Source organism: Trichoderma ghanense (genome assembly GCF_004382785.1).
Source record: "Trichoderma ghanense strain CCMA-1212 chromosome Unknown scaffold_4, whole genome shotgun sequence".
NCBI classification, from domain to species: Eukaryota; Fungi; Ascomycota; class Sordariomycetes; order Hypocreales; family Hypocreaceae; genus Trichoderma; species Trichoderma ghanense.
This window is the reverse complement of record NW_027395667.1, coordinates 691,123-703,688: the sequence shown is the minus strand read 5'-3', so window position 1 is coordinate 703,688 and position 12,566 is coordinate 691,123. Positions and strand designations below refer to the sequence as shown.

At 53.6% G+C, this 12,566-nt stretch overlaps 4 protein-coding genes across 4 annotated transcripts; 2 read left to right on the top strand and 2 right to left on the bottom strand.

Annotated features, from left to right (window-relative positions):
• Positions 1–76: 76 nt before the first annotated feature.
• On the top strand, positions 77–280 carry CCMA1212_004398 (uncharacterized protein; the record flags this gene model as incomplete). Its single annotated transcript, XM_073701704.1, has 1 exon — positions 77–280. One exon carries the CDS (start codon positions 77–79, stop codon positions 278–280), a length of 204 nt encoding a protein of 67 aa, XP_073559979.1.
• Positions 281–879: 599 nt separating this feature from the next.
• On the bottom strand, positions 880–1,338 carry CCMA1212_004397 (uncharacterized protein; the record flags this gene model as incomplete). Its single annotated transcript, XM_073701703.1, has 1 exon — positions 880–1,338. The coding sequence occupies one exon, from the start codon at positions 1,336–1,338 to the stop codon at positions 880–882; it is 459 nt and encodes a 152-aa protein (XP_073559978.1).
• Positions 1,339–6,998: 5,660 nt separating this feature from the next.
• On the top strand, positions 6,999–9,668 carry CCMA1212_004395 (uncharacterized protein; the record flags this gene model as incomplete). Its single annotated transcript, XM_073701702.1, has 1 exon — positions 6,999–9,668. One exon carries the CDS (start codon positions 6,999–7,001, stop codon positions 9,666–9,668), a length of 2,670 nt encoding a protein of 889 aa, XP_073560012.1.
• A 1,596-nt stretch (positions 9,669–11,264) lies between these two features.
• Positions 11,265–12,332, bottom strand: CCMA1212_004394 (uncharacterized protein; the record flags this gene model as incomplete). The annotated part of the gene is made up of 1 exon (XM_073701701.1): positions 11,265–12,332. One exon carries the CDS (start codon positions 12,330–12,332, stop codon positions 11,265–11,267), a length of 1,068 nt encoding a protein of 355 aa, XP_073560011.1.
• Positions 12,333–12,566: the final 234 nt, after the last annotated feature.

Here is a 12,566-nt window from a genome sequence, read left to right as displayed (position 1 = left end):
GTGCGGGAGGCAGGCCAATCGTCGCTGGAATGCTGGTGGTGTTCGGATTGGAGCTGCAACGGCGACATAGCACTCAATGGCGCCGGAGATGCTGCCCGAGAATCTGCGAGGCCGAGGCGGAGCGTGGGAGAATCAGGGCCTGGACGAACTCGAGAGCAGCCGCATCTTCACACTTTTCAACGATGGGCTGATCAAAAAAGATGGTCGAGCCAAAGGTCCGGGTGGGTCGCCGGAAACAGCAGCGGGTTTCGGCTTAGTCATCTGGCAGAGCTCCGGCTGATAACGGTTATCGGACCCCGCTTTATTTTTGCATGGATGGAAGTCGGCGTTTCATTGACATGAGCTTCCCGTTTGCTGTGAAGGAAAAGAATGTAGATGCCATGGCATGCAATTCGTTCGAGAAGATGATGGAAGGAGAGTGGTAACATGGGCTTAATGGTTGATTCAGTGTAGGTACGTATATACATGAGGAGAAAATGTCGAATTAATACTGCATTGTAAGCTATTACTAAGTTACAAACACACCGCTCCATAGGGTGGTTGTGATTTCCCGCCATCATGAACGGGTAATGCCATAACGCCGAAAGCAAGGGATGAGGGAGAGTAGAAAAAAAAAAGATGGAAGAAGCAAGAGAACCAAAGAAAGAAACATCAAGCAGATTAGCATCCCAGATCCGTAGCTGTCCCATTACTTCAGTCTTAAGTGTGCATTGCCCATCCGTTGCCATTCCCAACACCCGAAACAAAGGAAACTGTATCTTTTGGTATCCCCCTTCGTGGTCGTCATAGTACAGGTATCAATCGCCTCCGTCGTATAATTCAATGCCACTGACGCTCATGCAAATCACAAATGTAACATTCTGCGACAACATTGTCATGTCAGGACGTCTTGCTGTGGCCGGGCCGCTCCTCGTCCGACAATAACACCTCGTTTCGTAGACTGGATAGGTGGTCGACAGGTCTGTGGGGTTCCTTGTCCCTCCGCGGACCGCGGCTTCGGCTCCTCATGCGTGTCTGTCTGTGTAGGACTTCCGAGTTGCCGGGCGATGCAATTCGAGAAGGGCAGTGTTCGCGTCGCTTGTCTCGCAGACGGTTGTGCAGCATCAGTCTGTTGGTGGATGGCTTGACTGAAGGAGAAGAGCCTCGGGAAGCAATGCTGAAGGGCGAGACTGAGCGTCGACGGGAGCGGCCTCTCAGTGTGCTGGATTCGTCGGGACGCAGGTTCTTGGAGTTGGGGATGGGCACGGTGCGGTCACGCGTGCGCCCTCGAGAACCGTCGTGCTCGGGTGGAGGAACGACGGTCATCTTGATATTGTGGAACGAGTCGGTAGTAGCCATCGCGATATTCTGGCAATTTCTGTAGCCCAAGGAGTTGTGGTGAAGCCGAGGGACGTAAAGCTGGGAGATTCAAGCCCTTTAGAAGAAGCGAAAAGTCGAGGAATAACAAGGGGGTGCCGAGGCCCCGTGCGTCTGTCGCTCGCTTGTGATGGGAAGATGGGGTCTGAAGTCTGGAGCTTCTCGTAATAGAGACCCTCGTATGGAGAACCGCGTATAAGGTAGACGGTATGGAGCGTTCAACAGGCGGAGGATCGGTTTGCTCAACCAGGAGCAGCCGTGGGTGATATAAAGGCGAGGACGGGGTGGTTCTGCACGAGGAGCAGGGGGAGTGGCATGAACGAGAGCCACACTATTAGCAATTGTGTTTCAAGCCCCCCGCCAAGACAGACGGGATGTAAATTTGTCGGAGCAGAAGACCAGAAAATTGAGGCCGGAGAAGAAGGAAAAAAGAAGCCAGGGGTTTGCCCGTCATTCGTATGGATGGACTCAACTGGTGCTAGCCGGACGGAGCACGAGGGCAGAAACAATTTATAGAGGTCCAGGACTCAATCTAGCTGATGCTCCAGTGCTCCAGGGTCTGACATGGGGGGGGCGAGGGTGCTTCAGTGGTGCACTGGTGCATCACCCCGGCAAGAGCCCGCGGGGGTCACCTGAGCAAGGCCGGATAGCAGTCGAGCAGTGCTGGGGGCCCCCTAATTAGCAGCGCCGCTAGCGCTGTTGGGTGGCCTGGAGTGGTGCTGGTCGCCCTTGGGCGCCAATCAGACGGGCTGGGCTTGGGCTTCCGAGGCGGCCGGACGAGGCCATTGGCATCTTCTCCAACTGTCTCATGGCGCGAACACGCTGGGGGACGAGATGCAACACCCACACGCGACCAGAGGACGGATACTGTATTGGCCAGCGCTGGCTTGACGTGTGATCGACGCAGTGCCGGCTGGATTGAGCCATTGGCCAGCCAGCGGCTGCTTATATGTTGATACGAGTGCATCAGCAGGACCAGTGATGAGGTATGTTCGATATACTGCAGGGCACAGTCGTGGATCGCCGCTGGGACTGGCTGGCAGCAGAGCCTGAACTTGCAGACCTGCAGATCGTGACACAATTCATAGACCGCACGAGCGCCAGTCACAGCGTCGGCCATCCAACCCGACAAGCTCCTCCCCCAAGCGCCATCTGCCGGCCCAGCGCCACTCGTCATAGCGTGACGCCGGCATGCAGACTGGCAGACAAGGCACAAGCAGCGGCATTGACGCAGGGAGGGAGGAGGCCGAGATGCGAGACGTACGGCCTGCTGCAAACAATGCGGCTGTGGCTCGCCTTTGGACCCCTTGGCGACGCTGCGGGGACCGAGATGCAGTCCAAAGCCTCGTACGAAAGAGGAGCACCGACGAAGCAATCATGTCGAATTGGCTTTTGGCTGGGTGATTTCCTCGCGTGTGTCGCTGCTTGACCGGCGCCTCTGGTCTGCCCACGAAAGAATCGAGTCGAACTTGATCGTCTCTCCCCCGCTTTCTCGTCTACTCACCACCACTGTGGACGAGCGCCATCACCATCCATCCATCCATCAGGCGTTTCGGCCATCGATGATACGCTACCAACTACCAGAGCTGCCACCACTACCACCAGCACCAACCTTGATGTTGGCCAGGTGGCGACGCACTATTACTTGCACTGGCTTGACTGGTCCGGGCTTTGGTCAGACTGTCAACACGGCTGGTGGGAAGTTGACGGGGGGGACATACCTATCTTTGTCTCGAGGCTTCTCTCGCGGCTACTCAGCTGCCGTGCCAAATCCGCCAGCCGTACGGGAATCGGTGCAGCTTCTCCACATGAAACGAAGCTTGAAGCCTCTGACGCAGCGTTCGTTCTGCTGAGTAGAGCAGACAAGATGATTGATAAGCTGATAAGAATGCCTCCAACCTTCAGGTGCTGTTTTTGCGGGCAGCCACCAACATCTTGACATGCCCTTCATATCTGACAGGAACTGTTTCTCCGGAGGAAGCGGCTGGAGGCGATGATAGCCGGGGAATAGGTAGGCATGCAGACATGCCTCAACAATGCCTCACTTCAGCAGGTACACCACCAGTCATGGGAGACTTTGCGTCTGTATGACGGTTGTCCGAGGAAGTTTTCGTCCGGCCTCTATTGTACCAGATAAAGGAACGAATTCCTTCCACCGTTGCGAGATCGAGATGGCCGGCGCTCCAAGACGTCAAGAGACAGGGACGATCAAACTGCAGCGTCCAGGGTGCCCATGATAGCTCTCGAGGCTAGCATTAGCGTAAGCTGGGGTTCACCGAGCTTAACTCCTCTGGCCTCCCCTGGAACGCAGGCACCCTTCGGTTGGGGTCTGGATGCGCCACAGCGTCCTCGTACTCGCGCAGGTACAGGTAGCGTCAAGCCAAGGTATGACCATTCCATTGTCATGGACTTGAACGCACGAGATGTGACCGGTTTGGGCTGATTTGCCTCCTGTTTGCCCTGATTGTCAGCTGTTGAGCGACCCGACCAGCCAGCAGGTGCATTTGGTACTGTTACGCCGGATATTAACGTCATTTCCAACCGGCTGCAGAAAAGACGAGAGACAATAGGGAAGCGGCGAAGTGCAAACAGTGAAGCTGTTTCTTGCGCCGGCCGCGTCACACGGAGCAGCTGGTGATGGGCCGACAAGCTTGTTAGCGCCCGCGTGGTTACGACGAGTGTGCCGAGTAGACGAGCATGGGAACGATTTGGACCCTTGGCTCAATTGCTTCACAAGCCTTCCATTTGCCTTCTGTGTCAACGGGAAGATGATTAAACCCGAATTGAATGGTTCCCTGGGAGCAGGGGCAGGGGGGTTCTAGAAGCTTCAACACGCGGACTTGGCCGTCCAAAGATCCATTCCGCGGCCCCTTTACTTTCCTGCTTTGTTCAAGCCAAGTCTTGTGTATGATTATGGGACTTGGGCTGCAGAGTGCTGCAATCAAGGTGCCGACAAATGATGCTCAGACGGCTTTATTACGGAGCGCACTATGGAGTTTTGGCATGTGGTTCCTCTGATCACGAGAGGCCTCACCGCGGACAGGATGAATTCAAAATGACACCGTGCCTTTGCGTCCTCTTGACCGAAATCGGTCCAGCCTCGACAGGGAATTGCAAAGTCTCCCTCAACCTCTCATCATGTCTGAGCTGCTTCTGGATTGGCCTCACATCTGGTTTCGTCAATTAAGCAACCGGATGCACAGTCAGCCAATCATTCTGTAAGCTTATAAGCGAAACCTGCCATAACGGGCCATCCTAGGCGTGATGCGGATCTTGGAGTTGATTCCTTGGGAACCTGAAAATGTTTACCATCAGAAAATTTCCATCAAGGCTACCTTCAACGACTCAATATAGCCGAGACAAGACCCATTGAGTCCTCGGCGTGAACTTTGAAAAGTCTCTGCTTATAGTATCTCTTCTCAGGTTGCATCTCTACCTATAGAAGCGGATATAGGAATGAGAGGAACAGGAATCAGCCTGACATTGACGCTCAACAAGGCTCTAACGCAAAAGTCCAGAATGACGAACGTGCTAGAGAAATAGTGCAACACCGTTTCTGACAACTTGGAAGTTTTGGCGAGATATTGACGTCTTCAGCGTCCTGGTGTTGGGCTTGAATTACACACTTGAGAACACGCTATGATGGGTATGCGTACGAGGAGTTGGGGGCTCAGCCATCAAGTATTGCACGGCTGGACTTTAGCATGGATACCGTCTCTTGGTGAAGTTGTGGTACTTTGAAAATTGCTTCAAATACCACACTATGTCAATTTCAAATCTGAGCTGCCTTTATCACGATACCGTTTGTGCGCATATTTCCCAACCCCTGATCGTTGTGAACTATACCTTGCCAGGTACGCTAGATTCCATAGCGCCAATTCAATCAGAAATATTAGGCGAACTCGATCTAGACTATAAAATTCCTGCTGTCAAGAGTCACAGACAGGTACGGAGTAAGTTCACAATCTCTCTAGAAACCCAGTTTGCAGCATCCTCTTACAAGGCTGCGACTTGTGAATTGAGATGCTGCGAATGCATAGGATAGCTTATAAGGTATAGTAAAATTCCAGTGATCATAGCAATTTCCTCTGTGGCGCAATTGGCTAGCGCGTCTGACTGTTAATCAGGAGGTTGGAAGTTCGAGCCTTCCCGGAGGAGATACCTAAACAGTTTATTTTTTTTGTCGTTCCTTCTCTTTCTTTGCTCTTTCTTTGGAATGGTCTGTCGGATGTAACCACCACCAATCTCTTCCAGACAACGAGACGAGGTTAACAAGCTGCTGTCTTTATTGGTGGAGGATGGTCGGCAAGGAACATCAGTACCTACACTTTTGCATTGCCACCATTGTGGACCATTAGTATGCGGGTGTATAAAGAATTGAAGCATCGCCACCAATTGAGGGTGACATCGGCGATCTTTATAGACAGCTTCTAGAGATCGCAAACAGGCAGACAAAGAGTAAGTAATAATCAGATATTGAGCGCGGCTCACCTCAAGGCCAAGCTACAGCCAACCCATTAGGCAACCACCGCAACCTCGCGGAAGGGACCCTTCTGCCTGCTGAGACATCCCGAGGCTTGAGCAGTACAGCCCGATCAGTCCAGGATACTCGACGGTACATCCGCCCCTCGTCTAATCCCGCCAGCCTTGGCTCGTCTCGGTGCTTCAAATGGCTGAATGATGCTTCCGCCACCCCACCGTCTGGCAGCGCCGACAGTCACAAGGTTCTGCCGCTTGTAGCCCATTCGTATCGCAAAGGTAGCCGATCTGTGGAGGCTGTACCTGCCGCATAGCCTGCCATGTCCCTCTATATAAAGACGTCGCCCGCGACTTGCCAGTGCCGTGCATCTGATAGGCAGACGAGGCAGCCAGTCACACGAACCAGAAGGGACAAACGCGACATGTTCGGTGTTCGAGTCATCTGGCATTGGCCCTTCCTTTCTTAGCAGCAGTTTGTGCTACTAGCACCAGTTACGTGGACTCGCATGAATAACCTTTGGTCAAGCTGTGTAACTCGAGGTAAAGCAGGTTAGCAGCAGCTCTACCTTACCTAACCTTATCTTACCTTGTCGAAGGCTAAAAGGAAGGTCGCGTGTGTGGTCTGTAGCTTCTCACTTTGCTGCCTCGTCATCCTTCCAACCTTTGCCAGCGTCTTCCTTTTGACTCTTCTTTTCGCATCTCGCTTTCATCATTCACTCACAGCTGCAGCTCCGGAGTCTGCGGCACTGAATCAGCGCAGCTGTTTCAACGATTCATTGCCGTCACTCGCTTGAGCTTCTCTATCAGCTTCAACAGCCAGTTTGCCAGCCATCGGCGCGTTCACATCTTTTTGCTCCCTCCTCTTCTCTCTGGATACCTACTATCACGTCTCCAGAAAGTGGCACAACTTCCCCTTTGCAAAGCGAAAGACTTCATATCATCAAACTTACGAAGAGTCTCGCCCATCTTACCTAGTCGCCGAATTCGCATCTACATAGCGAACCAGGGTTGCAAGTGTAATGTCCACCATATGAAAGCCAACCGTCTTCATATAGTTGGCTGTCGAATCTCTACGCTGAAATACCTCCAGCAACCCCCCCTTCGGTGCACAATCTTGATAGCTTCGCTATCCGTTCGTCACTAGCTAGCAAGACGCAGCAAAGATGGACCATCGGTTTACCGAGCCGTGGCCGTCCACCACTCGAAGGGCGACCCAAATGATTGTTCCTCAGATAGTGGACGGTCAAGCTGGCGACAGTGCCGACGTGTCTTCTAGCGAGGCTCTTGCCCCTCTCACTGACGATGACTACCTCTCCATAATTCGGCAAGCAAACGGAGACCCTCTCACCAATAATGACTATCTCTCCATACTTCGACAAGCAAACGAAGACTTTGAGAATCATCATCGGCGAGATACGTCAAGTTCGGTCAAGATTGAGTTTTCTCCATCCCCGTTCGTGACGCAATCCCAATGGGACAAGGTCATGCGAGGCCTCATGTCCGAAGACGAGATCCAGTCGTCTCGGTTTGCCGAGGCATGCAAGTTGCGAGTCGTCGAGGAGGAGCTCAACACAGGAGACACTCTCGTCTTTGTCGACTTCCCCAATGTATCACTCCGCCGATCGAGGCAAACCGACTGCTATGGCGTGCCTTACTCGTCACAGAAGCTACGTGTGCACTCGCAAAAGCTGCTCGCAACCGGTTCTGCAAAGTTCGCCGAGATGCTGAGCCCGACGTACCAGTTCCGCATCAAACGACGGAAGAAGCTGACAAAGGATCTTCCGGAAGGCGTCAAGTACGTTCTCGACTTGACGCCGCCGTCTGAGGGCGATGATCTCGTCTCACAAATGACGCAACTGTCACTCACCCCCGGAATCATCAAGTGGTGGGCTGCTAGCGGTCTTCACAAGGTCTCCAACTGGCTGGTGTCTGGGCATGATGATGTTTGCACCTGTGGTCGGCAGCACATCCCCGGCTGGGGGGCCCCGAGACAAGACGGAACGGGACAGGGACAGGGACAGGAAGGAGGGCGAAGCTGTGACGAAGAGTCGGCACCAGAGGACCACAAACCGCCGGGTAGCAACCTCGTTGACACCGCGGTTACCGCCCTTACACCGGAGGATCTCATCTCCAAGAAGGAGCATGGTATCAATCAGCCGTACGAGATACCAGATTACCGCAATATTCCCGACTACTGCCCCATACGCCACTGCAATAGCATTATCCGCCTCTTGATGATGATCGAGGGGCAGGACATCATGCTCGACTCGGCGAATCGTGTCTGGACCCTTGTTGCGGTGGCAAAGATATTCGACTGCACGTCCGTCATCCGAGATCGAGTTGCCCAGTGGATCATGTTCTCCGAGAACACAAAATTCATCGAAGTCCTGCCAGAAGAGGCACTGCAGATTGGATTTGATCTGGAGCTTGTGCAGGTCACGCAGTGCGCTTTTCGAATCCTTGTCAATGAGCTCGCCCTCAAGGAAACCGCCACTCAGCAGCATCCTGGTACTTCGAGCCCCGATCTCAATCGGGTGACCGTTTTTGGCAGGAGGCTTGGGAATCTGGATGATGAGCTGCACAATATCGTCCAGCACGCTGCTCGGGCCCTTGTTGAAAGGGTGTCGGTGATACCAGGCAAGTTCCGCGGCCGGGAGGCACTCGACAACTGGATGGTTGATGAATGGGCCAAGCTGCTCAGAATGGAAGACGTGCTCCGGCAGCAACCCGACGAAGCCAGCATCAAGGCTTTAACGTCTGTGTCTACGCTGATGGCGGCAGTGCGTCGTAGCATCACGAGCGCCCTTCTCCGGGTTTCGCTGGCAACGCATACGGAGGGGCACCCGGCGCTTGCTTCCATGGACGAGGATCGAGCTACTTATGTGTTGCCGGAGGACTTCAAACTGCTCAAGGACATCCTGCCGTTGCTGAATATCAACCAGAGGCTCCTATGCCCCTTTGCATATCAGCAGATGAGCGAGATGTGGCATTCCGACCCCAACGAGTCCAAGTGGCTGGCTATGGCCAACGAGGTGTCGCCCGTCTCGGTCAAAGCAACCATGGAGATTGCGAGGGATGACATCCAGCGAGCCGTCGAGGCAAACCCCGAGATGGCAAGCCAACCATCGTGGGCGGTATTCATGGATCCGGGGGAAGGGCCTCCCCGCGTCAAGAACCCGATTCTCGATCTGGAGGCTTTCAACAGACAGCTTCACGATGCCGCATTGCCGTACAGCAACTCGTGGATGAGATCTGACATTGAGCCTGCGCTGGACATTACGCGCCACTTGCTCCTCACGCTCGATAATAACGAGATGAAGTTCCTCCCGCTGTGGGCGGGCGGTTGCAACGATGGCACTGGAGGCGTCTTTCAGGAAGAACTTCCTCCTGCCTACTGGGGACCGAGCGGACCTGGGCCTGCCTACCATACTGGCATTACGATTCCCTCGACATCGAGCACCTCTGGATCATTGGTTGACGGCTTCTCTGCCTTCAACGTCAGGGGGAGCACCGTTGTGGGATCCGTGGACGTACAGGATGGAATATCGACGGTGTACGCGCCCGACCACGTCATTGCCGACGACGTCTCGATCGCTTCCGAGTCCTTTGAGGTGGAGTCGTACCAGGAGGCGCGCTTCGCGGTCCCAGCCGAGCATCAGGCCATGGGTGACGCGGTGGACATGATGGTGGAATCGGTGGACTCTGACTCCGATACGGCATCGGCCACGACAGATCGGATGATGGCGTCCGCGGGTGTTTTGGATAGTGTTGCTGACGAATTCGTTGCTGATGAATTTTATTATGAGGAGGATGTTATGAATCTTGATGATTGAGGGCGAGCAATTTCCTCTGTGATGAGTGGTGGCACGTTGGTATGGACTTTGGCGATTTGGGTATACGTTTTTGGTTGTTTTCTTCTGTGATCTCAAGGGACGGCAAATATGGAGATTTCGTTGGATGACATGATGGTTACAAGCACGAATTGGATGAGAGACGAGGACTACGACTATGAATAGATTGACAGCGCAGACTCGCAACATGAGCAAGGATTCTGAACAAGAGTTGTCTGTCTTACAAGTTCATTAAGTCCAATTTCCAGCAGCTAGGAATAACATTTTGCGTTCAGTGATTTGCAAGCTTGTTTCAACTCACTTTAAGTGTGATCTGCTCAACTCATGGCCACCGACTGCATCGCCTCTGGGAATGAGGAAGATACCGGCCATAGCACGCGTAGAACTTTGCCGGACAGAATCAAAAGTGGTGGGATATTTACTTTCTTTCATTCCAACTTGTGTATGATGCTACAAGTTGCCGACATGCCTCATTATCTCCAAAAGTCACCGCCAGACGGCACCTAAGCCACGCTACCGAGTGACACCTTGACTCAACCTTGCAACGTTGAGAGAAGCTTTCGGCGACATTCGACTGGATTCAGCAAAGTATTACAAGAGCCTACTCGACAATCACACACAACTTGAACAGATTGTGAAGGAAGTATAATCTGGTAGGGGTATATAAAGCAGCAACATTCCCCCCCCTTCCCTTCCCTACTCCCCCTCCCCCTTTTCCCATTCACGAAAAAGAAAAAGAAAAATCATCAACTTTTCACTACAGGGATCGGGTCTCAAGAGTGACCACTACACAGCTTACACGGCTGGTGGTTCAAGTTGCTTTTGAGGCCCCCCTTTCCCTAGTACCATCATCTCCTTGCCATAACAATTTCCCGATCTTATTGCCACCTCGAGCGGTGGTTTCCTTTGTGCTTGCGCATTTGGTGCTGCTCATATAGAGTGTTCTCTGATTATTACAAACTGCCTTCAGGCCAAAATGCGACTTTTTTTTCCGAGATGCGACTTTTTCCTTGTCGTTTGGGCTTGTTCCCCCAGCAATGAAGAAGAGAAACTTGCCCCCGAGCTGTTGTGCTCTATGAGTTTGATGCTGTGGTTTTTTTTTTTTTTTTTTTTTTTTTTTTTATTGCTGTGGTGGTGAAGCAATGGGCCGAGGCAGCATGGAAACTGCTTGTGCGGAGTTTTGAGGACAAGGGAAAGCGAACGTGGCCTCTCTACATTTTTGCCTGTGCTCCTTATATGGTTGAAAAGGTAGATGGACTGCATGTTCGGTGGTTGATGGTCGGAGAGGGAGCAGTTCTGGAGAAGACAGATGACAGCCGTCTGTTCTTGAGGTTGGAGGAGAGAATCATGTCAGTTTAACGGTTCTATACGCCATGGTAACGGTTGAGTAAGTGGAGGGTCTTTTGTCTTTGTCTGGTGTAGAGTAAATTATTAGCTGGTTCGTCCATGCATTTTCCGTACATATAAAGTTCCAAATAACCAACTCGCTTTGCCTCGCCCATGCATACATGCCCCAATCCCCCCAAGAATCAACAAAAGAAACACGCAAAACTTGCAACCCAAACCGAAAACTCCCCATCATCCCATGTTGAGCGTATTCCCCGACCCCTTCCTATTATCGTCCGTAAAGTCGTCCCACGCCCTCGCCTTGTACGTCTCCCGATCAGCAGCCTCCACGTCATCCTCATCCACCACCTTCTTCGGAGGCTCCGTGCCGCCGCCCTCAATGATGCCTCCCCGCCGCTTCTCCTCCTCCAGATACTCGTCAATAGACATTGTAGGCAGGTTGTGGCCCGGCCGGAAGACACCCCGCGCGAGATCCGCCCTCGACCCAATCAGCGTAAAAGGCTGCAGAGGCTTCCCCTTTGTCGAAAGCAAAGGACCGCCCGCCCCAGGACGAAACCCGTTAAACGGCTGATCAAGCCGAAACGACGTATCGGCAGGATCCTCGCCAGAAGAAGAGCCAGCCGCGGGCGCAGCGCTCGGCGACGGCGCAGACCGCAGCAGCGGCACCTCGCGGTTCAGCGAGTCGAGCGCCTGGAACGCGCTGTGCGCCGCAAACCGGATGCTCGTCAGGTGCAGCTCGCGCACCAGCTCCTCGTCCCCGTGCTCGACGTACCGCGGGTTCCGCCTCAGCGCCTGCAGCTTCTCCTTGAGCGCCTTCTCCGCCTTGAAGTTGGCAATCTTGCCCTCGCGCTTGGCCGCCATGTCCGCGCCCGCCACCACCGCGAAGCCTTCCTCGTCGTCGCGGTACCGCTCCAGCAGCTTGTCGTACGGCGGCGTCAGCAGGCCGTATCCGTCCGCAAAGCTGAGGAAGCGCTCGTAATGGGCCCTCGCCTTGTCGAGGACCTGCAGCCGCTCTTTTGGCGCAAGATGCGGCGTTCGTTGGACGAGTTCGGCAATGTAAAAGTCTACCAGAAGGTACGGCAGGGATGACGTCGCAATGTCTTCCACGCCCTCGTTGGCTGAGAAGAGGGATAAGGCGGAGATTTGGTCGAGGGCTTGGGCGTACAGCTTGAGTGCTGCGGCGAGGTCTTCTGCGTATTTCGGAGTCGTGGCGCTGGGTGCTTCGGTGACTTCTTGACGCTTTGCCTCGGCGGCTTCGAAGATGGCGCGCAGCGACTGCGGCTCGTCGGACGAGGCCATGATGGACGAGAGTAACCTGTATGTCGTCTGCTGTGTCGGCTTGTGGTACGATTGTGTTCTTCTTGAATGTCTTTCGAGGGCGACGAGGCTGTTACTGGTTGGATATGTGAGGTTCGGTTGCTAAGAAGATGGAGGGGCGGGCTTGGAAAGAACAAGAACAGTGGTGGAAGCTTTGTTTTGCCCCTCCAAAGAGCAAAGCTCCTATCGATAACAGCCGCTCATATTCAGTAGAGG